Source organism: Hydra vulgaris, chromosome 13 (assembly GCF_038396675.1).
Source record: "Hydra vulgaris chromosome 13, alternate assembly HydraT2T_AEP".
Taxonomy (NCBI): domain Eukaryota; kingdom Metazoa; phylum Cnidaria; class Hydrozoa; order Anthoathecata; family Hydridae; genus Hydra; species Hydra vulgaris.
Window position 1 is genome coordinate 35,551,945 of NC_088932.1, and position 27,142 is coordinate 35,579,086.

The 27,142-nt window shown below is 27.1% G+C and overlaps 1 protein-coding gene across 1 annotated transcript; it reads left to right on the plus strand.

Moving 5' to 3' along the window:
* On the plus strand, nt 1-26,899 carry LOC100209215 (prelamin-A/C-like). The gene is given in 10 exon segments (NM_001309711.2): nt 1-435; nt 635-917; nt 8,787-8,960; nt 9,061-9,186; nt 16,889-17,109; nt 24,770-24,941; nt 25,126-25,239; nt 25,348-25,464; nt 26,245-26,307; nt 26,388-26,899. Coding segments are annotated over 10 exon segments (1,650 nt in total). The 5' UTR covers nt 1-97; the 3' UTR covers nt 26,430-26,899.
* The last annotated feature ends 243 nt before the right edge of the window (nt 26,900-27,142 follow it).

Below are 27,142 nucleotides of genomic sequence, written 5' to 3' on the forward strand. Positions count from 1 at the left end.
CAAGAGAGCGTTTTTACCGTGATCTTAACAGCTAAGGAGAGTAGCTTTTATATATAACTTGTAGGTGCTAAGTAACCTTTTTTAGTTTTTGATTGATATGGCCTCAACACCCGATGTTCGTAGTCCTAGATATGGATACCAATCACCAAATATTCGTACTCGAGTTCAAGAAAAAGAGGAACTTTCTGGACTAAATGATCGTTTAGCTACATACATTGATCGTATGCGTTATTTAGAGCAGCAAAATACACGTTTATCTGCAGAAATTACAACCTCGAAAGAATCGGTTACTCGTGAAGTTGGAAATGTCAAAGCAATGTTTGAAGCTGAACTTGGAGAAGCAAGGAGACTTCTTGACGAGACTGCAAAAGACAAAGCTTTACTCCAACTAGAAAATAATAAGTTAACTTCTTTAGTCGAAGATCTTAGGCACAAGTAATATTTTTTGTTTACAAAATCATATAACGATATATATATATATATATATATATATATATATATATATATATATATATATATATATATATATATATATATATATATATATATATATATATAATAGATAATACATTGAATAAATCATTTTATTTACATTTGTTATTTTTAAAATTTGATATATAATTTTTAAAATCAGACTTGAAAAAGAAGTAGCAAATCGAAGTCGCATTGAAGAAGAGCTAAAACGTGTTGAGCGTCGGCTACTTGAAAAAGAATCTTTAAACATAGTTCTATCTAAAGAGCGAAAAGATTTGGAGCACCAAGTTAAAGACCTGGAAGATCAACTTAAAGAATATCAAGATGATTTAGAAAAAGAAAAATCTGACCATGAGAAAGAAATTATTCGTCGTGTGGATGCTGAAAATAGAGCACAAACATTGCAAGAAGAAGTTGATTTTAATGAACAAGTACATGCTAAGGTAAACATGTTAGCACTGTTGAAGTTTTGATCTCCTTTTTTTTTAAACTCGTTTTGGTACAATGAAAAAAAATTTGAAAATCAAAGTATCCTATTGGTTGCCAAAAATATAATAAGCGTTGTCAGCTACAGCATGCTGTAACTGACAGCACTTATATTTTTTGCACATTGCAGCGTGCGATCGCAGTAAATAGATAAAGATTAGGTTTGATAAAAATATTTACATAGCTTTTATAAATGCATTTACAAAAGTTAGACTTTTTCATTAATAATGCATTGTAGTGTAAACTAACAATGTTTTAAAAAAAATAAACTCAATGAAAATTTAAGTCTACCTAAAAAAATATACAATATTAATTTGAAACTATTTTATTATGAAAAAAAATCTGCAATAAAATATTCTAAATAATAAGAAAAAAAAATACAACTTCACTAGATTAATGTTAAATAAACTGAATAACATGACACAGATTTAGATTGCATAACTCAGTTCTGTAAAATCGTAAAAAATATTATTTAAAAATTTGATTAGCCACTGTCTGGCTGATCAAATTTTAAAATGCCCAAACAATTTTTGATTGGACATTTTGTCCAAGACTTTATAAAAAGTTAAATTGAGCCCTGCAAAAATATTTTTCGTTAAGATTTTAATGGACGTTTAGTTGTTTTTTTTTTTCAAGTTTTTTTTTTTTAATTTACCTCCCCAAGGCCATGAAGGCCATTACAGTGCTCTTTAACAGCTTCTTTTAATAATACTAAAATTATAAATTATTTTTTATTCAAAATAAGTGTAAAATGTGCAATTAAAGATTGTCAATGAGCTAATTGACTTTAAAAAAGCAACTGAAAAACTTTTTTAAATCTTTGAAAAAGATTTAAAAAAGTTTTTCAGTTGTTTTCAGAAAAAAAATGCTGCATTAAAGAATCCTAATGATGTTTTGAGTATATATATATGTTTTTTCAAGAGTCAAGTAGCAGAGGTCCTGTCCACAGAGTCATATGTTGGTAGTGTCATCTTTTCATCCAAATGTTAAAAATAAAAATCTACCAACCTCAATACTAAAAAATTGCTGCTGCTACTACTTATGTGCAAAGTTGTTTTATTGAAACTTACCATATATTTAGAATATATTGTAAGTTTCGAAATAACTAAAATTGCTATTTTGAATTCCCAAATATGGGTTCTTGCTGGTTATGGTTGACTCTTTGAAAAAAATCTTTTTTTTCAAAATTTTGGTTTGACAAATAATCACGATGAAAAAGACATGCTAAAGTTTCATAAAACCAATTAGATTTTGTAAAATCATTTAAAATAGTTTTATTGTTAACAATATGCTACTTTAATTAGTGAGTCATTAAAACAAACATTTTATAAGCGAAATGTTATTAAAGCAAATTTTTCTTTTTTTTTTTTTACAAAACAGCCTGGTTTTTATCTTTGCTTTTAAAACTTTGCAATTGTTTAACTTTTTATTAATAATTTTATAATTAAAAATTAGTAATTTGATAATTTTAATTTATTAATTGTAATACCACAAATATATTTGGATATATATTAAATTTTTTTTTTTAATTAAATATTTTTATCTAATGGTTATTGCCTGCTGATAGAAACCAATAATTTCTTTGATTTCAAGTTTTTCGTTCTTACGACCTTAAACACTTTAATCTGCTTTGTTGACAATTATTTTTATGACATAAACGAATGTTTGACATGTCAAATAATTTATTTGCTTCGCTTATTTAGATTACTTTCATTTTACTGGTGGATAAAATCTTTTTTTCATAAATGATTGAAGTTCTTATTTTGTTATTTTATTAAAAAATACTCAAAATATTATTTTAATTATAATATAATAATATATAATATATATATTTAACCAATAACAATTTAAATAACAATAACAATAAAATAAACCAATTTAAAAACCAAAAACCAAATTAAAAACTAATAACAATTTAAATAACAATAACGATAACAATAAAAGTAATAATTTTTGTATTTAATCGCTTTTTTTTTTTTGTTCAAATCTCTTTATTCATTTTCTCATAAGTTTTTGCCAAATTGCAATAAATGAATGAATGATTTATTGATAAATTAAATTTGTTTTAAATTAATAATTCAAATTTACTAATTGCACATTTTCTTTATAGGATTCTTAAAAATATATATATATATTTAGTAAAATTCTTGTTTTATCTATTAGTAATTTTATATTAGTATTTTATGAAACGGTTGCCTTCCTAATATTAGTTATTCAGTTTAAATAGTATATGTGTATTACACCTTTTCAAAATGTAATTGAGAACTTGAAAGTTGTAATTAAGAAATGTAAGATGTAATTGAGAAGATAAAAGTTGTAATTGATAAACACAAGATGTAATTTAGAACACGAAAGTTGTAAATAAGAAATCGTAAGATGTAATTGAAAAGATAAAAGTTGTAAATAAGAAAAGTATCAAGAATACAAAGTTCTTTGTATTTTAAATTTTGTAGTCCTAATATACTTTGTAATTTAAGGCTGGGAATAATAATATAGTATCAATAAAATATAAAAAGTCATGAAAAAGGCATTTGAGGTTTAGGCGGATACTGGAAAAATCCTATTGGATGCCAATTAAAACTTTCTTTTATTTTTGTTTGTGAAAAATTTAATTGAGATTTCAGATGAATAATAAATAAAACACAGATAATTTATTTACATAAAAATTTAAAATTTAAATTTAAACAATGTCATTAAAAATCATTGCAATATTTAGTTAAGCACCAACTCTGACGTCTTCCATATTTAAAATCGTTGCATAATGGGTGGTCGTATTTTGTACAGCGCGTGTACAATCACCTCCCATTATTGTATTTTTTACCGCAGTAACAATTCTTTCTAATTACTGCATTCGTTGTTCCATAATCCCAGCACTGAATACAGGTGGAATGCAAATAACATTTTTAACTTTTGTTTTTTTTTGTACCAGATAGCTTCCACTGGGTTTAACATTGGGCTGTAGGGTCCTAATCGTAACAACTGAGCTGGTGAATTTTCAAATACCCTTTCCAAATGAGCGTGACATGGAGCATTGTCTGTTACGACAACCAAATCCTCTAAACGGTTCCCAGATGTAACCTACTGGTTAAACATAGCCAACATCCACTTATGTTACAAGAATCTGCTTTAAATGATCCTCTGCGAGTTTCCATCATGACGACATTTGTTGTTGATATAGCTGCAATCAAATGTATGTTTGCACCTTTTGAAGAAGGTATTTTCATTATTGCTCTTTTCCTCTGCTTGGCACGTCCTTGCGTTTTTCTACAAAAAACATTAAAATTTGCTTCATTCAACCAAACTATCTGATGACCATTTGTGATGTGTTCGTTAATGTTCCTAACATATTCAGCTCTTTTTTGTTTGTTTTCATTACTATTAATTGTAGTAGGTTACTTGTGCACTTTTTTAAATGAAAATAGTCTGCCTTCGAGGTAATTGGCAATTGTGGTTGTGCTGACGTTAATATTAAATTGTCTTCATATTCTTGTTTTAATGGCCACCAATGTCAACTGACAGTCACTTTCAATCCATGTTAGTGTTTCTTCAATTTGATCATTAATTAATTTTTTCGGTTTAAAACCACCTCTTCCAATAAAATTTAAATTTGCACTGCGGACCCAATTGTATGCTGTTTTATATTTGACACCTAAAGTTTGTGTCGGAGTCACCCAATCGTCGTTTCGCTCAGCACATTCAATTACTCCTTCTATCATTTGATGAAGATAAAGCATGTTTTCTTTTACCTTGTTCAGTTGTATGTATTTCATGTCTATAAATTGGACAAGGTGGTTCTGGTTGTTCCATAAGTGGTTGTAAACATATTTGGTGAAATAAATGCTTGCATGGATTCAATTTAATAACAGACTTTCTATTTATAGTGTGTTCATAGTGACAAATAGCACAACGATCTTTCAATTCCATTACTGTATTACTGTATTGCTGGCGCATACAAATGCTACATTTGATATTATTAACTTATTAAAATGCATGTCCAGGAAGATCTTTTATAATGACCTTTAAGCTTACATTGAATTCGCAATTACAAATAATGTATTCTCATTTACATATTACGATTTCTTAATTATAACTTTTGTTTTTCAAATTACATATTGCGGCTTCTAAATTACATATTGTATTTCTCAATTACATCTTACTTTTTTTAATTACAACTTTCAAGTTCTCAATTGCATCTTGAAAAGGTGTAGAGTTACATTATTATCAACAAATTAACACTAGCAGTTTTTAAAATAGTTTTAAAGAGTAAGAGGTACAAAAAGTTTTAAAAATATTTGTTAAACATTATTATAGAAGAAAAATGTACATTTTTCTTCTTTAATGTCGTTCACTTCAAAGATTGAATCTCTTATTTTATTATTATTCAAAATTGTTAGAAGTAGCTAAGTAACTAAGGATATTTTCTCCTTCAGCTGTAGTTTATTTTGTAGCTTTTCCCTCCAATTGTAAAGGCATTGCAAATCAATGAATTTTTTTTTTATGAATAAAAATTATCAGTTTAACGTTTGTATTTTTATAAAAAAGCATCAATTTTATTTAAAATTAATAATAAAGAAATGTGAGTTCGTTAATTTTGAAACATTAAATTATTTTTGTATCTATAAAGTTCATTTATGAAGGATTATTCTTGAGTTAAAAGTTTAAGCAAAAAAAATTGACCATCAATTCCAAGTGTTAGCTAGTAAGCGACCGTGACTGGGGCCAGGTTTATGACCAGGGCTGCATAAATATTGATAGATCCTATAAAAATGTTATTTTTAATTTAAATTTATGATGAGTTATAATTAAAAACAATACTTTTATAGGATCTATTAATATTAATGCAGCCCCGGTCATAAACCCGGCCGGGGCTGCATTAAAATTGATAAATCCAATAAAATATTGTTTTTAAATAAAATTCATGTCGTAAATTTTAATTAAAAATAACATTTTTATATGTTCTATCAATATTTATGCAGCCCTGGTCATAAACCTGGCCCTGGTTGTGGCTATGTGTTATCAAACCTACCCCCGGCCATAACCCTGGTCGCTTACTAGTGTTAGCTGGTCGAATCGACCCGCTCGCCTTCAATTTCTTATTTTCCATGCTGTATAAATACAAACATATAAGTAGATAAGATTAAATTTGATAAAAATATTTACATAACTTTTATAAATGCAATATAATACAATGCAATGTAAACTAACGAAGTTTTCAAAAAAATAAACTTAATGAAAATTTAAGTCTAATTTAAACCCAGTTAAGCTTGTAGCTAGTATGAGCAAACCTATCTGCAGTACTTTCTCACTTTTGACATTTAAAGAACTGTCTTTTTTTCTGTGTTCCTTTTAACTAAACAAATATGAATGTATGAAACACTTTTAAAAATAGTTTGTGTTGAAATTATATTATAAAAGTTAAAATATATTATATATATATACAGGCTTGGCCAGGAAGGCATGCAATTTCTCATCATAATATAATGGCGAAAATACTATTTGATTTTGAAAACTTGACTACGGCTGTTAATATGTTTTGAAAATTTGTACACAACACGCTGAAAAAATTATCTTAATTTAACTATGAAGTAATTAACTTAACTTAAAAAAAAATTTATTGTAAAAGAAGCAAATAAATCTTCATAAAAAAAATAATGAAAAATAAAATAAAAAACTTAACTAAAACTAAAACAAAAAAAATAAAATTATAACTTCAAAAAATAATAAACTATAGCAATAAAATTATCTAAAATACATTTGGAATAAATAACATTAAATCCTTTATTTTTACTAATGTTTTTATAATATAATGCTATGCGAAACCCTTTTTAAATAAAGCAACAACTTACATCTAATGATTTTTTAACAAATGCATACATTTAAAAGTTCTTCGCAGTAACGTAAAAAAATAATTAAATTGTTTATTTAAAAATGTTGATATATATTTTTTTAATTTAAAGACATTTATAATAAAAAATACATACTTATAAGTGTAAAAAAATATATACATTATTCATTAATATTTTTATAAAAAATCATTAATAGTGATTTGTAACTTTATTTAAATGCATTTCATTAATATAAAAACATAAGTGAAGATCAAAGTTATTTAATTCAAACAGCTTTCAAAAAGTTTTTATTTTTTCTTTGAAACAAAATCTTTCTATTTTTTTTTGTTTTTTTTTGTTTACCTCCCCAAGGCTGAGAATGCCTACACATGAGGAAGCTTCTTAATTCTGGTTATAACCCTCTCTCAACTATAACTCCCAAACACGAATCTTGACAAACAAGGCCGCTGTACGGAGAAACAAGTTGAGTGCAGTACTACCAACGACGTGGTGGGGATCGAATTCGGAACCTCTCGCTTATAAAGCGAGTGCTTTACTTTTTGAGTGAATTAACTTCTTATATAACGTTTATACATCGAGACCATCGCTGTTCAAAGCCGTTGCTTATAAAATTAAATTATTTTTTTTATAGTTTTACTTTTTTTTATTTTACTTATAAAAAAAATCTTATATAATTAAATAATATAGATAAAAATGTATACAACTTCCAATGATATTTTAATTAAAATCATTATCTTTATTTAAAAGTGTTTGGCTAATATAAAAATGTCAGTAAAGATAAACATGTCAAAGTTATTTATTTTCAATGTAATTAAAAACCAATTTTTTTCAGCGCATTTATTAAAAACCATGGTTAAATTGTCACAACAATATATTATTTGCGTGGTCATATAAAGACTTGAAATCGCATGCCTTCCTGGCCAAGCCAATATATAGAAATAGAGAAATAGATTATGTATGTATATATCTATAAATGCATGTGTGTGTGTATATATATATATATATATATATATATATATATATATATATATATATATATATATATATATATATATATATATATATATATATCAGGTCTGGTTAAGAAACGTTACACAGCTCGCATTTTGCCTGCGAAAAGGCAATTTGCCTACGCGTTCAGCAGTTTTGCGCTACGCAAAAACTTTAATCTTTTAGAATATTTAAATTATCTTTTGATGTCGTTAACGTGACGTTTATTCAGAAGAAATAAAGTCGTAAGTATTTAACCGCAATTGTAAACTAATAGATTTTTTGTTAAAAAAACAGTTTGTTTAATGATTTTTTTTATTGTTGTTAAAAATTAGTTTACTAAATAAAGTGTTTTAAGTTTTGTCTTAAGGAATTAAGTATATAAATTCCTTTTAAATATAAAAATTATTTTTTGTCATAATAGTTTAAAAAATGCACGATTTATTTTGATGTATAAATATTTTATTAATAAGATATTTTGTTTAATGTTAATTCAATAACGTAAAGTTTTAATGACGTTCATTTAATTTATGAAAATAAATTATGATCATGAATATGTTATCGGTAACTGATAAGTAATAAAAAAAACTCTTTATTGTTTAAAAACATTATTAAGAAGAGTTCACAAAATACATAAGAAAAAATTTATTAACAGTTAATAATATAACCAAAAATCAACTGTAAAATTATAAGAAAGTAAACAAATATTATTTTACGTTTTATGAAAAAAATATTTTTTTCAAAATAAAAATGATTTTTCAAATAGGAACTTAGATTTTATTTGTAACGCAATATAACTTCTAACAATACAAAATATATTTGCTGAGTTGAGTTACTTAGAAATGCGTTACACGTTTTCGTTACGCAGCAAAATCTCGTAACAAGGCCTGATATATATATATATTTATTTTAGCTTAAATTTTTAGTAATAGTTATTTTAATTTATCTAGAAAGTAATTTATTTAACCAGGTAATAATTTATTTAACTAGGAAATAATGGATTTACGAGCTCAAACAGAAAGTTTGCATTTTTCGCTGCAAATGGATGATAAAGTTGATAATTATGATAATATACTACGTGATAAGTTGCAAGAATTACGTGAGGAATTTGAAGAAGAAGCAGATAATGCAAAAAGAGAATTAGAAGATGCGTATCAGAATAAAGTATATTTATAAATTTTCAATAACAAAATATTATTTTAATAGCTTTTATTGCAAAAAAATATTTGGAGAATACATTAAATAGGCAGTATTTTGTTTATAGTTTGAAACACTGCGAGCAGAAAGTGATAGAGATCGCTCACATGTGACTCGGTTAATAGAGAGCAATACTAACCTAAAAAGTGAATTGGACAAGTTACGATCTGATTATAGTAATCTGGAATCAAAGGTTAGTATATAAATGTTCTTGTTTGTTTTTATTTTAGATTTAAATATGTTGTTTATTATTATAATTTACTAGCTGTCCGGACCCATATAATATGGGTCTTAATAAATCTATTCCACACCGATTTTTCCACTCTATACTTATTCCTTGCTTTAATAGGTTTTAGTAAGTGGTAGAAAAATAATTATAGAAAAACTATACTTATTTTTTCTTTTTAAAGATTTGGAAAAAAAAAAATTTCTTTTATAATTAACTTTTAAAAACTTTAAACGTTTCGGTAGCTGTTGCACGAATCGCTATTTATCAACAGATTAGATTTTAAAAGTTTTTTAATATTTTTAGAAATTTTAAAAAGTTTTTTATAATATCTATATAATATAATATTCTTATAATATCTATAGGCCTTTAAAAATGTTTTACTTAGTATTCTAGAAAATTGGAAAAGATTTAAAATAAAAATTAAGTGTGTAATTTGAACCCACGCGAAGCACTTCAACCACTTTTGCATGCTATATCATCTTTTAACAGTTTAATCAACAAAAGATTTATAAAACATAAAGTATATAATGCATAACATATAAAGATTTATAAAATATAAAGCATATAATGCCTAACATACAAAGATTTATAAAACATATATACTTGATAAAACATAAAGCATATAAAGCATATATACTTGATAAAACATAAAGCATATAAATGCTATAAATTAAAATTAAGGAGATATTGCAGCAATGAAATTTTCAAGTAAAAGTAAATGCTTGATATAATTTTTAATAATTTACATAACTTGAAGTTTACATGTTAGATATTTACATAGACTTTGGTTCTCATAGATAAAATACAAATCATTACAGATTGTGGTTTCAAAAAAATGCCTAATAGCTTTGTAAAATAAAAGATATCTTTATTTACACACATTTATTACAATTTTCAATAGTTTTCAATTGTATGTCTATTAAACAAGCATGTCATCTGATTAATTTAAAAAAATTAATTGGAATAAAAAAAAGAAAAATATACCACATGTATTAACTGGAAATCAATTTATTTATACATAATAGCAAAACAAAATGCATATAACAAAGTGCATCAATTTACCTGTTGCTGATGTTTTTTCTAGAGCATTGTTAAAAATAGTCAAAATCTGAAAAAAAAAAGACATTTATTGAAAAGACAATTACACAAAATCAAAAAAACAAAAAAGCTATCAGTGCAAACAAATTTTGTAAATAGATTAAAAAATAAAAATTATTCTTACCTTGATTGTGACAAACTAATTTCTTTTTAAAGTATTAGCTAATGATCAACATAGTAAATTTTAAATAATTAAAGTTTACTAAATTAAAACCATATTTTAACAGTAGACAAAGTAAACTTATGGTAGTTAGCACCAAAATAGAACTAAAGAAATAAAAAACAACTAAATTTAAAATGTTTTTAATACGTAATATTTGTAATTAAACAAGAAAAAGAGCTCTACCATCATTAGATAATAAAGGTAAAATTATAAAAACAAACAAATAAAAAAATAAGATAAAAGAATATAGTAAAATGTTTATTTTTATTAAAAATACAATCCTTTTAATTAAAAACGTTAATGCTTTCATTGAACAGATAAGGACACATCAATAAAGAACATGCACAGTGAAAAATTGATTTTTAAGTTCTTTTACGAATTTATTTTGGCTTTTGTTTTTTAATTATTTTGACCACAAGCCGCTGGTAGCGGCTTTCTGATGTGCCTCACTATTTATCATGTTTTGAACATTAGTACTAATTTATGACTTATTTGACTAATTTATTCAAAAAGTGTACTTAATTCTCTGCATTATTAATACAAAGTTACAGCCATATTGTATAAATTATAGCAAGATATTATATTACAAAGTTTGTGGTTTTTTAAACCACTATCAAATTGAAGTCGTCGAAAGTAACGTACAGTGCCAATGAAGCTTCTAAAATAGAACTTTCTTCTTTAAAGAACTTTCTAATTGTAAAATTCAAGTTGAATTAGTTGGATTTATTAATTCTTTTGCCTCTTACAAAATGCAGATAAATAGTCCGTGTTTAAGTTCATCTATATTTTCTTCTTGGACCCCAATTAATAAATATGATCTTGTTAAGTTTATTGGTGTCATGGTTGCAATGGAATTAGATAAAAGACCCTCAATTAAAGACTATTGGTCTCTAACTGATATATATTGCAGTCCTTGGTATAACCCTATGTTTCCAAGAAATAGATTTGAAGCAATATACAGTGCTTCATGTTGCTCCATCTCAAAGCCATGCAAAAGAAAAAATTGAACCATTCATGAAAAATCTTATTGCAAATTATCAAAAAGCATTTTATCCATATGAAGATGTTTCTGTTAATGAAATGGTCATAAAATTTGAGGGTAGATGGAAAAATAAACAATATAACCCCAGCAAACTAAGCAAATACCATATTAAAACATTTGGTTTGTGTGACAGTGCTACTGGCTATGCCTTTAACATCCTTACCTACTTAGGATGTGATACATCTTATAACTCTGATACATATGGAATGGGACAATCGGAAAATTTTTTTGATTACTTAAACCTCTTGGAAAGGGTCGCCATATTTTTGCTGATAGATATTACACAACACACTCTTTGATCTCCTATCTAACATCCAAATCATTTCACTACACTGGAACCTTACAAACAAATCGCAAGAATTTTTCAGATAATATCAAGTTCCAAAAAGGTTGTAGAATGAAACATCTACAAACAAATTATTATCGCAGTGAATCTGGAATTCTACTTGTTCAGTGGCAAGATAAGAAAGCTAAAAAACCGGTAGTAGCTGTTTCTACTAAGTTTGCAAAATATGTTGTTGCAGTATCTTCTCATTGCAAAGGAGTCAGGGACCAGAAATTATTCACCGGTACAATCTACTAATGAATGGTTGTGATTGTTTAAACCAATCTGTTTCATATTACAGTAATCTAGATTAGGGTTGAGCTTTTACCGACTTTTAAATATATCGGTAAAACGGTAAAAAAATCAAAATTTACCGGTAAAATCGGTAAAAAATAAAAAGGCATAAACAGAAGACCATAAAATGCAGTAATAAGTAAATAAAACACATTAATGTTAGTTTTGAGATTTATTTTTGGATAAATGAGCTTTGAGAAAACAAAGTGTATCAAGTAAGTCGTCACTCATTCTGCATCGAATTTTTGTCACAAATAATCCAGCGACAGAAAAGGCTCGCTCAGATTTGACACTTGTTGGTGGGATCGTTTCTAGTGCATTGAACAAAAGTTCAAGGTTGCAGTTCTTTTTCCGGTCGCTTCATAGACCAACATTTCTTTTGAAATGGCCTTCAATTCGTCGTTTGAATTGTGTCCCTGTTTTTTGGCCAAATGCTGAATTGCTTCCTCGAGTTTCTCTTCAAGAGAAAGTGGATTTTTGTCAAGAGTTTCTGAGCCATGCACTTCTTGAATAAACTCCAGGTCATCTGGTTTTGTTGGAAAAAGCCTAGACAGCAAGTTTTTGGCAGTTTTTTGAAGTACAGACTTTGGAGGCATATTGAAAACTTTATGCTCTTCAATGTCGGACAAGCATTCTGGATTGGAAAGATATCTGTACAAGTTTCCAAGATTGCTCTGCCTTCTCTCTTCAAAACGTCTCAAAATTGCACTCTCCATTGCAATGCAAAGAGGTGAATCTTGTTGTTTCAGCCTGTTCACAAGAAACTTGAAAATTCCTTCAGCAGTAAGAAGAGTTGCATTTTGTCGGCTTCTGCTGCTTATTTGACTGGTTCAAGAGCAGCAACAATGTCAGATAAAATGTCTTCTTCATCATCACTGCAAATCAAATGTGGAGAAATGTCCTTCAAAACTTTTCTGATTGAATGTGTGACTTTGAGGAACTGTTGAATCATTGACAGCAGACTGTTCCATCTTGTTCTGCAGTCGAGGATAAGTGAAACCTCTTTTCCGTGCTCTTTCTAAATTTCTTCTTGAAGGACGTCATTTTTGACGGGTGATTTTTGAAATAACTTAACAATTTTTCTGACTTTTGTGATGACAGATTGCAAATGAACTTTCACTTTCGGAATGGGAATGTTTTCATCCATGGCGGCACCAAGAAAACTGACTTCGGTGTCAGATTCAGATTCGTCACTGCTGACTTCGTCGTTGTTGCTTGTTTCTTCAAATGAGTTTTGTTGGATTTGTTGAGAAGGCTTCTCGTACAGCACTTCTTGAACGACCAAGTGCATTCTGTGGGTATAACAAGTTTGATGCTCGGTTGGAACCAGTTTTCTGAACTTAACCATCATGGAAGCTCCGTCAGTAACTGAGCAGACAATGCTGTCGCCTAGTTTCAACCCAAATTCTGCCACTTTTTCAGTGACAACAGCTGCAGCTTTTTCAGCCGGCAGAGATCCGGAAATTCGAGTCAAGCCCAGATTCCAGTGATTGTTTTTTTGATGAATATTAATATTCATGTACCTTCAATTTTTCAAAGAAGTGTACTCATCCAGTGTAATTGAAAAGCGTTTTCCCATTGTCACTAAAGAATTGAAAGTGTTTTTAAGGTCATTCCTTGTGCCAGTTGCAAACTTTTTAACTGACTGGGTTGCTTGTTTGTGATTTTTTGGGAAATCATAACCTTTTTCAGACATTGCAGATCGAATGAAAGAGCTGTTAACAATGGCATTGAAACTAAATCCATCCAGTGCTGTATGTCTTGAAATCACTTCTTCAATTGATTGCTTTTGAAAAAAAGTTGAAATCTTAGGCCTTTTTGATTGTGATGCAGCTTTTGGTGTCACTTTTTCCTGTGTTTGCTTTTTGATTCCATGTTTCTTGTCTAAGTGATACCACATTCCAGTTGTGGAATTTGTGTATTGACTTGTATTACCACAAATTTTGCAAGTAACTGTGTTTCCAAGCATCCAACATTTTGCTAAAACGCAAATCAAATTTAGTGATAAAGACCACAATAAATATGAATGATGAAGACTTTGCAATGACATCGCAAATGGCGGTTGCTTTTTTGTAACGGTGAAAAAGAAAGAAAAAAGAATCATCTAGAAAATAACAAAAACTATTAAAAGTAAAAAAGAAAAAAATATATCTATATTATAGAATAAATGAAAGCATTAACAAAATTAAGCCGAAAGAAAAAAAAGAAAAAAAAATGTCAATCAAATACAACAAAAAGATATCTTTAAATTAAAATGTATGAAAAAAAAGAAGAAGTTAAACGCTAAACAAAGTTAAGAAAAATATGGAACGTTTTTATAAATTCGAAAAGTCGAAGATGTAACAAAAATATATACTTTTTAAAATTTATTTCTATGTTTAAATGTTGTGTAATTTTATTTTTTCTGTGATTTTGTCCCTATTTTTATGCTTTTTAATATTATGATATATGTTTTGTTTTGTGTGTGTGTGTTTGTATTGTGTTTTAATGTTCCTGATTTTCTCGTTTGTTGACTTTTCCTATACATTTTTACCCACCTAATCTATTTTTATCTGTTAGTTGGAGATTTTAATTATTTTATATTAGAGTGTGACGTGTTTATTTTAAGTTTTTTGGATTATTATTGTAACGGTTGTATTCTAGTAGTATTGATTATAGTTGTTAGTATTATTATTATTTTTATTTTTTATATTCAGTCTAGTTTTTCTTTATTTTTTTGTTTGTTTGTTTTTTTTGTTGTTGTTTATTATAATTTTTTGTATCTAAAAAATCTTCTCGGATGTACTTATTCTTTATTTTACTTTTTATATATGTTAAGTATTTAAAACTGTTTAATTCTTTCTGTTTATTTTAGTTAATTGGTTTTATTTAGTGTAAATTTATAATATTATACTCAATATATTATTTTTTTATGATTATAGTGTTATCATTATTATTAATTCATTGTTCATCATTTTTATTATTATTTGTGTTAAAAAATATTTTTTTTATTAACTTATAGGTATTTACGTAATGTTAGTTTTATAACTATTTGTAAATGACCGTGGATGTAATATCGTTTTCCAAAATACATTGATTGATAAATAAGTCACAAGAAAGTAAAAACGTTTTTCTTTAAGTGTTTAGACAAAACTAAACCAACAAAATCACTTTTCAAGCATAACAAACAACAGCTTTGTTGACAGGAAAATGAAAATTAAATTTTTAATTTATTGGTTGAGCCATTTCAAGCATTCTAAAACATTTTCAAGCATCCTTCAACGTTATTAAAAGAACAATATTTGCCGAAATTTACCGACATCATTTTACCGGTAAATCGGTAAAACAATTTTACCGATTTACCGGTAAATTTTCGGTAAAAGCTCAACCCTAATCTAGATAGAAAGACAGTTAAGTGGTGAAAAAGAATTTTTAATTGACTGATAGAAGTAACTCAAGCTAACTCTTACATAATATATTTCAATTTCATAATTCAAATAGAATTACTCTAAAAAAATTTAAGGAGTATCTTATTGAAGAAATAGATAAATTTTTTTATCATTAAAAGTACTTGAGAATTTTTTTTTTTAAGCATATTTTACAAACTAATTGATTTTTTTCCTATTTAATTTTCTAAATTCAGTTCTAAAAAAAAACAGCAAAAAGTTTATTAAAAAAAATTGTGGTAGTAAAAGTATTAATAAAAACATATTTTTTAAATCCCCTTACTGTTTAAAAAAGTTAAGGTTGCTGCGTGCCAAGTTCAAATCATCAGGTTGCTTCTTCTTTTTTTTTTTAAAAAAAAAAAGTTTTTGTTATTTAAAATGCAAAATGAAACAACTTTCTTTCAAAATAAACTTCTTTCTTCCAAAGCGTTTTTTTTTTGTATTTTAGAAAAATCAAAAAAATAAATAAGTACAAAAAAAAATGCCAGTGGTAGGAACCAAACCACGGCTTTCAGCATTAAGAGCCCTGTGTGCTATCCACTCGGCTATGCAGGCATATTGTCTAGCGAAAATTTTTAAACTATATAAGAAATAAAAGACTTTATAAATTGGAAATAAGTGCTACAGTTCAAATCTTAAGGAGATTTTGTCGCAATGCAATTTTCAAGTGAAAGTAAAACTGTAAAACTTGATATATGTTTCAGTATGTTTTAACATGAGATAATTTGAAGTTTTTTCGTAAGTTAAATATATGCATACACTTTCATTGACTTTTCTTATTAAAAAAAAGTGCTGTGATTCTTTCTCGCTATTACCTTGGTTGCAATGGCTGCCAAGAGTACTGTGTCAAACAGGCTCGAATGAGCACTGCTATTAAGTTCCTTATTATATTATAAAATGATTAAGAAATGATTATCTTTAAATAAAGTTTAAATAGTTTAAATAATATAGTGTAACAATACAATATGGTCTATTAATGTAGTCTATATAATTATATATAAAGTCTATATAAATATATATATATAAATTGTCCATGCGTTCACACTTAAGTGGTTTGGACCACTTCTATAATGTTATTTTCTCATTTAAATATGGCATTATGGAAGAGTTATAGCAATTTTTTATGACTGAATGCCAAATCTTGGTCTTAATCTGCTTTGCAGATCATAACTGATTATTTTTTATTGCCTGCCCCAAATTTAATCTTTTTTAAGTAATGATTTTAATATATATATATATATATATATATATATATATATATATATATATATATATATATATATATATATTTCAGATTATTATTTTAATTTTGTTTACAGGTTGTGCAGTTACAAAAACGAATCAGTGATTTGGATAGCTTAAGACAACATGACAAAGACGATTTTCACAAACAACTACAGGTTCGTGATGATAAAAATCGTTTGTTGCAAGACAAAATTGATGAGTTACAAAATGAGTATGAAGCATTGCTTGGGATCAAGATTGCATTAGATGTTGAGATTGCTGCTTATAGAAAGTTATTGGAAGGGGAAGAAGAGAGGTTTGTATATATTGCATTACCTATATATGATTGTATAATTTATCTTTTATATTTAAATTTTTGTCTTTTTTGTTTTTATAGTAATGAAATAATGTAATAAACTTCAAAATAACTTCTTAGAAGCAATGTTATTTTAAAAAATACATGCAAAAATGCTTTATAGCTAAACACATTTTTATTTTGGATTGCCTTCAATCATAACATGAAGTCATAGTGAATCAGCGTAGAAAAAAATGTCTGGTCAATGACTGCCAGAAATGACTAAATTGATTTCCCAAAATGAATTTTGCCAGTCGTGGTTGACAAGCAAGGTTTGACCGAATAATTTATTTGGACCGAATAAGTTATTTGGAAATTGCATATATTAAAATTTCATAAAATCATTTAAATTTTGAAAGCGTTTCATAAAGTGTCTTCTTGTTTATGATACGCCACATTAATTAATAGCGTTGTTATATGATACGCCACATTAATTAATAGGGTTGTTAAAGCAAAAAGAAGTTATATCTTTAATCCTTTTATTTTTAATGTTTTTATTTTTGTTTTTAAATTTTCCATTAAATTAACTTTTTATCAAAAATTCAATAGTTGAAAATTAACAATTTTATATTATTAATTCTACTACTTTAAATATATTCAAGTATATATTAAACTTATCGTTAAAACTTTTGTCTAATAATTATTGCATATTATTAGAAACCAGTAACTTTTTTTGTTTTAACCCCGAATTCGTTAATTCGCTTCATTGACAAATGTATTATACATGATATATCTATTAAATATCTACTAATTATAAACTATATCTATTAAGTTTTTTTGCTTCACTTATTTAAATTAATTTACCAATGGTGAAAGTCCTTTTTTCTTAAGGTGGGTGTTACCAAACATTTTTTCCCACAAATAAAAATTGTTTTAAAACAAATAAAAATTTAAAACCAATATGTCAAAATCAATGTGAAGACATTACAGATGGAATTTCGTGTGGCATTGGCCAAAGTTGTTTACAACAGTTTTTTTTTATGTTAAATATTGCACACCCAATAACAAATTGTCTACAATAAGTTATTAAAAGATCTTTATTCAATTGTTAAATGTGAAGCCAAGATCTGCATTATTCAGGCTGCTAATAATGTGAAACAATATTTAATAAAAATGATAGAAATTGTTTAAATTCAGATATTTCAGATGTGTTTTCTATAACTGTGACTGTTGATGGTACCTGGGAAAAGCGATATGACTTAAATTCATTACTAGGTGTAGTTTTTGTTTTATCTGTCGATACTGGAGAAGTGCTGGACTATGAGGTAAAATAAGATACTGTTTTGAATGCAGCGCAAGAAATAGTCCATCTATTTTACAAGAACAAAATCTGGTATAAAACTCATAAACCAAACTGCAGCATAAATCACACTACATCAGCAGAATCCATGGAAAAAGACAGTGCTGTTAAAATTTTTACTCGACCCTTTTCACTACACAATTTGAAGTATACTGCTTATGTTGGTGATGGTGATTCATCATCTTTTGCTGTTGTTTGTGATGCTATGCTTAAAAAGTATCCAGATTACATTGTTGTTAAAGAGGGCTGTGTAGGGCATATTCAAAAAAAAATGGGAATAAATCTAAGAAATTATAAGGAAAAAAAAAAAAGGAAAAAAACTTGGTGACAGTTTTACTGTTGGTGGTCATGGTCGTCTTACAAAGGATATTATTGACTGTGGGGTTAAATTACTATGGGGCAGCTAATCGGAATAATTCAAATAGCATTAAAAATATGCAAAATGCCATTTTGGCAATATACTTTCATTCAATTGTAGGAAAAGGTGAAACTTTGTCACAACAGCATCCTTTTTGCCCAAGTGGCACAAATTTGTGGTGTTGTTACAAACAATCAAAATGTTTACCATCTGTATTTAGAGGTGAATTGAAACATCTTTTAAGCAGGCTGTCAAAATCAGAACTTCTCCAATTTTGTTTGAAAGGCATGACACAAATCAAAATGAAGCTTTGAATTCAGTTCTTTGGAGCATATGTCTAAAATGTATAATTTGTGGAAGAATAAAATTGGCTGTTAATACTACCTTAGCTGTTATTCAATGGAATTCTGGAGCAGCAGGGTTAAGTAGTAAGTTGGAGCTTATACAAATGCAGGTTTTAGAAAAAAAAAAACTTTCTTTGCTTAAAAAAATGTTTTAAAATCCAGAAATAGACTTAATTGTTGCCAGCAGTTATGACAAAATAGAAAAAGGATGGTGGCATTAAAAAAATAAAAGTTGGAAATTATAAGGAAGTTTAAAATACAGTTAAGTTCGTAGATGATTCCAATCTGAATGAAAGTTGTTAGACAGGAAATTTCAAAAACTGACCTGTTGGATTAAAAAATGATCATTATTGTTCAAATTTCAAATAAATGTTTGATACATTTTATGTGTAACTTTCATGCACTCTGTTTAAACCTTTTTTTAAAGTATAAAATCAATCTCTCTTAAAGTCTTTTTATTGTTTTGGTTTCCATAAAGCAGTACCCTAAATACCCTACAATTGTTGATAATTTTTATTCAAAGTATTCACCATAGAGTTCTTTTACACTCATGATACATGGTTAGAATTCCTTTAAAAGCCTTTAATTGTTTAACATTTTTAATTGTTTAACATTTTTTTAATTGTTCAACATTTTTAAGTATTTAACATTTTTAACATTTTTTTAATTGTTTAACATTTTTTGCAGAACACAGGCTTTTTTTAATTTTTTGTTAACGCCTGCCTTAAATGATTGAAGTTCTTATTATTATTTAAGCAAAAAAAAAAAAAATTTATTTTATTTTAATAATAATATAATAATTTATGCATTTAACTATGAACATTTTTTCTTTCATCTGCATTTTGTTTTATATTTATTTTTATTTTTTTATATTTTTTATATTTTATGTTTTATATTTTATAAATCTTTTTATTTATTTTCTTGTAAGTTTTGCTGAAAATTGCAAATAAATGAATGAATAATTTATAGATAAATTAAAAATTACTAATTGGGGGTTTGTGCTTTTTTTGTGTATATAATACAGGTAGAATTCCCTTAAAAATGTGTACCCCTTAAACACAACACGTAAAAACTTTCAGCTCTGAGTTCCACTAATGTCAATGAAATTATTAAACAATGATTGAATCAGTATCTCTAAACATCCTAGATGACAAATTAATTTAAAATTTACTTCTTTTAGAATTTTAAAATCCTCAAAAAGAGAATGCAAATCAAATTTTTAGTATTAAAAATGGTTCAATTTAAGCATTGTGACCTCCTACTGTTTAGTAATTTAATTTTAAGTTTGCAATTATCTTATTTCTAGATAATGTTTCACTTGTTCTAATTCACCAATGTAATTTTACCTAATTTACAAACTCTTAAAGATGTTTATTTTGTATTTTTTTCGCAGTGCTATGGATGTAGTTTTTAAGGGGTCACTAGCTTTAAAATAGAAAATCTACTTTTAATGCAATAACAATGTATATTTTGAATAATAGGAAATATGAAAAATGATAAGAAAAGTATAGTTTTAATACAATAACAGCTTTAATAACAGCAATTACTATTTTTTGAATAACATAAAATGACAAAAAATATAAATAAATAAAATATTCTGAAAAAGAGACATGCAATAAACAAGCATTTCATTTAAAAAAAACATCTCTCAGTCATTAAAATTTAAAATATTTGAATCAGAACCAAAATAGAGTGTTTTTTTTAAGAATCAGAGGATGATGCTGCAGATGCAGGGAGAATCATTGTCAGCTTTTTCTTATAAATGCAACAAGCCATTTAGTACATACAGATTTAAAAATGGAATGACATCACAGACACTCTTTTAAAGATTTTGAAAAGACATTCTTCTACACAAGAGCATTGTAGTTTGCATTGATAAAACAGTTCTTTTTCTTAGAGCTTATGTTTCTCTTTCTCCTCTGAATCACGATTTTTTTCTGTTTTTCTCCTTTGAGAGAAGCCACTTTTGAAAGCACACCTTGAGCTTCAATAGATCCACGCACATTAGTGACCCTTGTTGTTTTTGTTTGAATAACCTCTTTGTGTTTAACCCAGTTTACTGAAAGTAAACTAGCACTTCTGCTAAATTAAGGCTTTTCTCATATGATTCCTCAATGAATGATTGTGATATTTCATACATTGATTTCCAATATTCGACTGAACCATACCTTCCTTTTGTTTGGGCGACTTTAAATTGTGATCTTAGAGTTATTGCCAAGGGTCCATATTTTGAGGTCACACTTTTTGTTTTCTCAGGAGTAGAAAATTGTAGAGAAACATTGTCAGTTTAATCAATAAGGAGAGCTGCTTGTTCAAATTTATCCTGTTGCATATCATCAACATTAAGACCATTCTTAATTATACCAACTCTCTTAGCAGATGCTACGATATTGGCATGAATCTTTCTCAATTCATTGTCTGGAAAGAAGAAAAGAGCTCATCTTTTGTGTTATTAAAATGTGGATGGAGCTGTTGATTTGGTGCTTGGTCTAGTAGCTGTGTGACTCCAGTAGTATCAGGCGGAGACACAAATAAATTGATTTGCTTTTCACGCAAAAAATTAGGAATTTTAAAATCAAACCGCGACAAATGACCATTTGATAGAAGCACAACTGGCCGCTCTATACCTTGTTCGGTGAGATGTTTATCAAGTTTCTTATACTCAACCAATAATAAACAGTTATCTTGAGAACCACTCTCTGTCGTGGAGATAATCAAATGTTTGATGTTACTGACTGCTTCTTGTGGCTGGCTTGTTATGCCTTTGCTAGCAAATATTACCTGACACAATGAAACCTCTCCTAAAAGTATAAACATTATATTTCACATTTTAAAATATAAAACTATAAAAGCCACAACTTTAGTTGTGAAAAGTTGTTTAGTTGGCCTGATAATAAAATAAATGGGTTTATAGTTATGCATTCTCTGTTTTCGTGAATCATTTTTTTGCCTGTCTCTCCTTTGCCAACAAAAACTAACCCAGTGGCAGTACCATCTACACTGTAGTTAACAAACTGTGGTGTTTCATCATGATTAAAAACTCTTTCTGTTGCAATATCACCGACCCATACACCATTTTTTGTTTTTCTATAGTTCTTCATTATACTAAAAGCAATCAGTTCATCAGCTAAGGCATCTGGGATAAAAAAAGGTAAAAAATTAATAATATAGTCAGTTACATAAATTATCGACGTTCAAAACATATAAACTTATCAAGAATAAAAACCAAGTTGTAGAACATTTGAGAATGAAATTGAAAATAGATCTTTTTATATTAAGGCTAAACTAAAAAAACAATATGTGATAAAAAATGTGTATCTAGATGAGCTATAGCCATCTCCCTAGTATAATTTAGGGCTCTGTTCATTTTAACTTGGCCTTACCTCTTAATGACAATATCATCATGTTCAGCATGCCATCTTTTCCAAAATGATTTCCCGAGTCTAAATAATTTGGATAATAAGGTTCAGTATTTTACATCTATTTAATATCTACGAAACCCTGTACTTGTTGGGATGTTGATAGATAGTATAAAAAAACTTACTTACCTTCCATTTTTGAGCTGTTTTTGCACTTGGTGAGTTAAACTTTTTCCACCTTTTCTATTTTTGTTCAAATGATCTCTGATTTGCAGCGCATTCAAAATAGTTTCAGAAATTTTTTTTTAGAGAGTCCCTGGTTGGTTTTTGTTTCTGATAAAACAAACTATTTCCTTCTCATCATCTGGATGTAACACTCTCAAATGTTCCTTTTTTACATTTTTTACTTTGTCATCTAATCTTCTGTCTATTGTACCATGATCTTTAAATAAAGGAAACTTTCCTGTTTTTTATGCTGCCTGTCCTTGTTTTTTACTTTCTGTGCACCAATCTACTGCCGCTGATATTTGATTTTCTTTAGCTCTACTTCTTTTTTTGTCTTTGTTATACTTCTTTTTCTACCAGCAGAGTGAATTTTCTGATTTTTTCGAAGATTCCCCTTAAAAACTACAAGGAACATAATTGTATTTATATGGATGAAAAATTTCTGAAAGTTCTAGATTTTTTTTTCCTATTATATCAGAAATCAGTGTAGTATGATATATAAGGAGGCTTCTTAAAATTAAATTGCAGTTTTCCTATACCATTATTTTGTTTAAACACTAAAAATAAAGAATATACATACTTGGTTAGAGAATATGAGCATAAAATGAACAGAAAGGTACCAGTTATAACCATTTTATCATTTCTTAGTTAAAGAAGTTTAGTATATACATTCTCTCCGTTCCTGGCTATTTTAAGTGAGCTTGTGGAGGTATATTTTACCTAATGTAATAAAGTATATAAGGGGGGAAATCGTGTAGTTTTTATAGGACTTTACTAGCTAAAATGCAATTTTTTGTTAGACTTAGTTAGCAAGCCTCCTTACATATCATACTACATTGATTTCTGATATAATAAGAAAAAAATCTAGAACTTTCAGAAATTTTTCATCCATATAAATACAATTATGTTCTTTGTAGTTTTTAAGGGAAATCTTTGAAAAATCAGAAAATTCACTCTGCTAATTCTGACTAAATATGGCATAACAATGACAACAACTTCCAAAGAAGAAAAACTCTATACTAGGTATTTTCAAATAACAAAAAAAAGGTTCAAATAGTTGACCTGTATTGGATGTACTCCATTTTGAAAATTTGCGTAGTTTTTAAGGGAATTCTACCTGTAGGGTTATTTATAAAATTTGAATATTCAGTGAAAATCTTGTTTTATGTAACATTAGTAATTTTTATATGTTTCATTAAACAATCATCTAAGTATTTAATATTCTGTTTAATCTGCAAACAAGAGTTGATAATATTATTATTAACTGATTAGTGGTTTTTGAAATGATTTTAATAAGCAAGAGATATGTGCGCTATATAGTTTTTCTTCTTTAACTTCAGAGATTAAAGTTCTTATTATATTATTATTCAAAGTTATTGTAATTACATAAAGAACGTAATCTCTACTTTTCTTTTTTTTCTTTTTTTTTTTCATTCCATCTTTTCTATAATTTTTCTAGTAGCTTTTCCCATCATTCCCAAAATTCAATGAAATGAATTATTTTTAAATAAATTAAAAATTATCAATTGCCTGTTTGCGCTTTTAAAAAAAGAATTAATTTTATTTAAAATTGTTATTATTAAAACATTACAAATTAGTTACCTTTCAAGCAATTATTTTTTATTTATAAAGTTTAATAAAGAAGAACTATTGCTTAGAACTAAATTTAAACAAAGAAAAGTTGATCGTCAATTTCTTGAGTTGGCTGGTCAAATTGACCGCTCACTTTTGATTTCTTATTTTCCACGCTGCACTGAATATTATAACAAAACCTTTTTTTTTTCTCACATCCTGTAATTAATCACAGGTTTTTATTTTGAAAATGTTGAATTTTTTTGATAACTAACAGCCTAACTAACTGTAGGATTGTTACAAACTTGAACATTGTAATTTTATATTTACATGCAATTGACTTTTTATTTCCAATCAATAACACTTAACAATAACACTTAGCCAGTATTTTAAATAATATAATATTGTTATTCTTTAATTATTTGTGTAGCAATTACATTCATAAGATAAAAATTATGTATAGGTTAAATATATCTACCCCACCACGTGGAAGCACTTCTAAACGAGGTACTAAACGAAGCAGGGCTGATGACGAAGAACAACCTCATGTAGAGAATAATGCAATTGGAAGCATTGAAATAGCTGAATGTGACAGTGATGCAAAATTTGTGCGTTTAATCAACAACTCAGATAAAGTATATTTATTTATATATATATATATATTTTAAATCAAGCTATCAAAAAAATCAATGATCATTTGTTATGATTTTGCTACTATTAAAATTAACTTGTTAAGAAGTTGTATGTTTTTTTTATAGAAGAAAATTAGTCATAATTTAGAGTAATTATTACATTTCATAATTTATTCAATTAAAAAAGGATGAACCTTTGGGTGGCTGGAGTGTGCAACGTATTGTTGATGGAAAAGATGAGCAAGCAGTTGAATACAAATTTACACCAAAGTTTGTGTTAAAAGGAAAGCAAACTGTGACAGTACATATTTTAAAATTTTTTTTTTTAAGTTCACTTTTTTGAGTATATTGGCTAAATTGTTTTAGCGAGCTAGGTAAATGTTTCTTATTTTAAATTTAAAATCTTTAGATATGGAGTCAAAACAGTGGTGTGAAGCAGAAGCCTCCTACTGATTTTGTGCTTAAACAAGAAGATTGGAGTCATGGATCTTCCATGACTACATCTTTAATTAATCCTGACGCTGAGGTGAGTTTTTTTTAAAATATATGTTTTTGAAAAGTCAACATATGTTAAAGATTTGAAAATTTGAAAAAGATATTGCCACATAAATAACTTGGTAAATTTCTTTTTTCAAATATTTTGAAGCTAAACCTTGGTATGTGTTGGCAGAATTATTTTTAACTTTTAATGAATCTTTTATGCTTGCTAATTAGAACACATAAGTAACTTATGAGCAGTTCAAGTATATTTTTTTAGCGGCTTCAATATCTTATCAAAAATAGTTAGTCCGTTCAAACATTAAATTCCCTTATATTTTTTGTTATTTACAAACGACAAAAAGTTAATTACATTTAATTTCGATGGTTTACTGTGATGGTTGTTTTGTTAAACTAATGATAATATTTGTATGATAAAACTGTATTGGTTGATTGTGATGGTTGTCTCATCAGGCTGTAATGATAATAATTCATATTTATACAGTTTTCTAATTTTTCTTTTAGTATATAAAACGATTGCACAGGACACTGTAGCTTTACTTGAAAATTATTATGAATGGTTATAATAGTTAATTTACAAGTAGAATCTAATAAATATTAATGACAAAACATGAACTTTAATTTTTTTTTATCTAAAAACGACTTAATTTTATCAATGTTTTTTTATATACAAATAATTTGTATTTATCGATATAAGATAACAAAGTAATACGTCATATTTACGTAATATTTCTTTAATTATTTTAAATAAGTTATTTGTGTGGAGTTTATAAAAATACACTGTTTATGTTGATAAAATAACATTTAGATTGTAGCAAAGCACACAATTGCTTTACCCACACCTCCTGTTGGTACCCGAAGAATACGCAAGGTACAGGTTGGTTATTTGTTGATTTCGCTTTTAACGTTTTTTCTTCAATTTTTTTTAATGAAAATAACTGTTGATTTTAGCGTCGAGAAGGAGGCGAGCGTGAATCGTGTAAAATCATGTAAACCATTTTGAAATGATTTCTGTTTATTGACTTCGAGAATTAAACTGTTAGTTTTTATCTCAGAGAATAAAGCTAGTTAGAGTTGTCAATAAATCCCGCAGTCGTTCGAGTTGTCAAGTCGTTCGAGGTTGACAGTGTTTAGATAGTGGTAATTTGTTAGAACTTTTGTTCATTTCTTAAACTTGCATAGGTCGATGATTGTTTTTTAGAAAACTTTAATGGGTATCATGTTTATATATTTTTAACTTATAAAAGCGGTAGGTAGTTTTTAAGTTAAATTATGATTTTTATTTTATATATTTTCAATTGTTGTTTTCTTCGATATTGTTGGTTTTTACTCGCAATTAGTATAGGAAATTGGAATTGAAGGCGATTTTGTGTTTTGTAATATATACTTTGATTACTATTTTTATTTTTGTCAAATGTATTGTGATCTTTTTTATTTTTTATTGATACAAGTTGTTGTTCTTCGCTTTTTCTGGTCATCATTCTATCTATCATACATTAAATGAGAAAGCAAAAATATTGATTTTAATGCGATATGCAAAAAAAACCTTCTTTTTTTTTTATTTAAAATATTAAATGTCCAAAGTTTTAATACTTTTTCAGCTCAAAGTTAGGCTCTTGCTCGAACCTAAAGGTTTTTCAATGCGCAAAAAACGAAACTAATATAAAATAACCAATAAAGCCGATAAAAATATCAAATATAAGTAA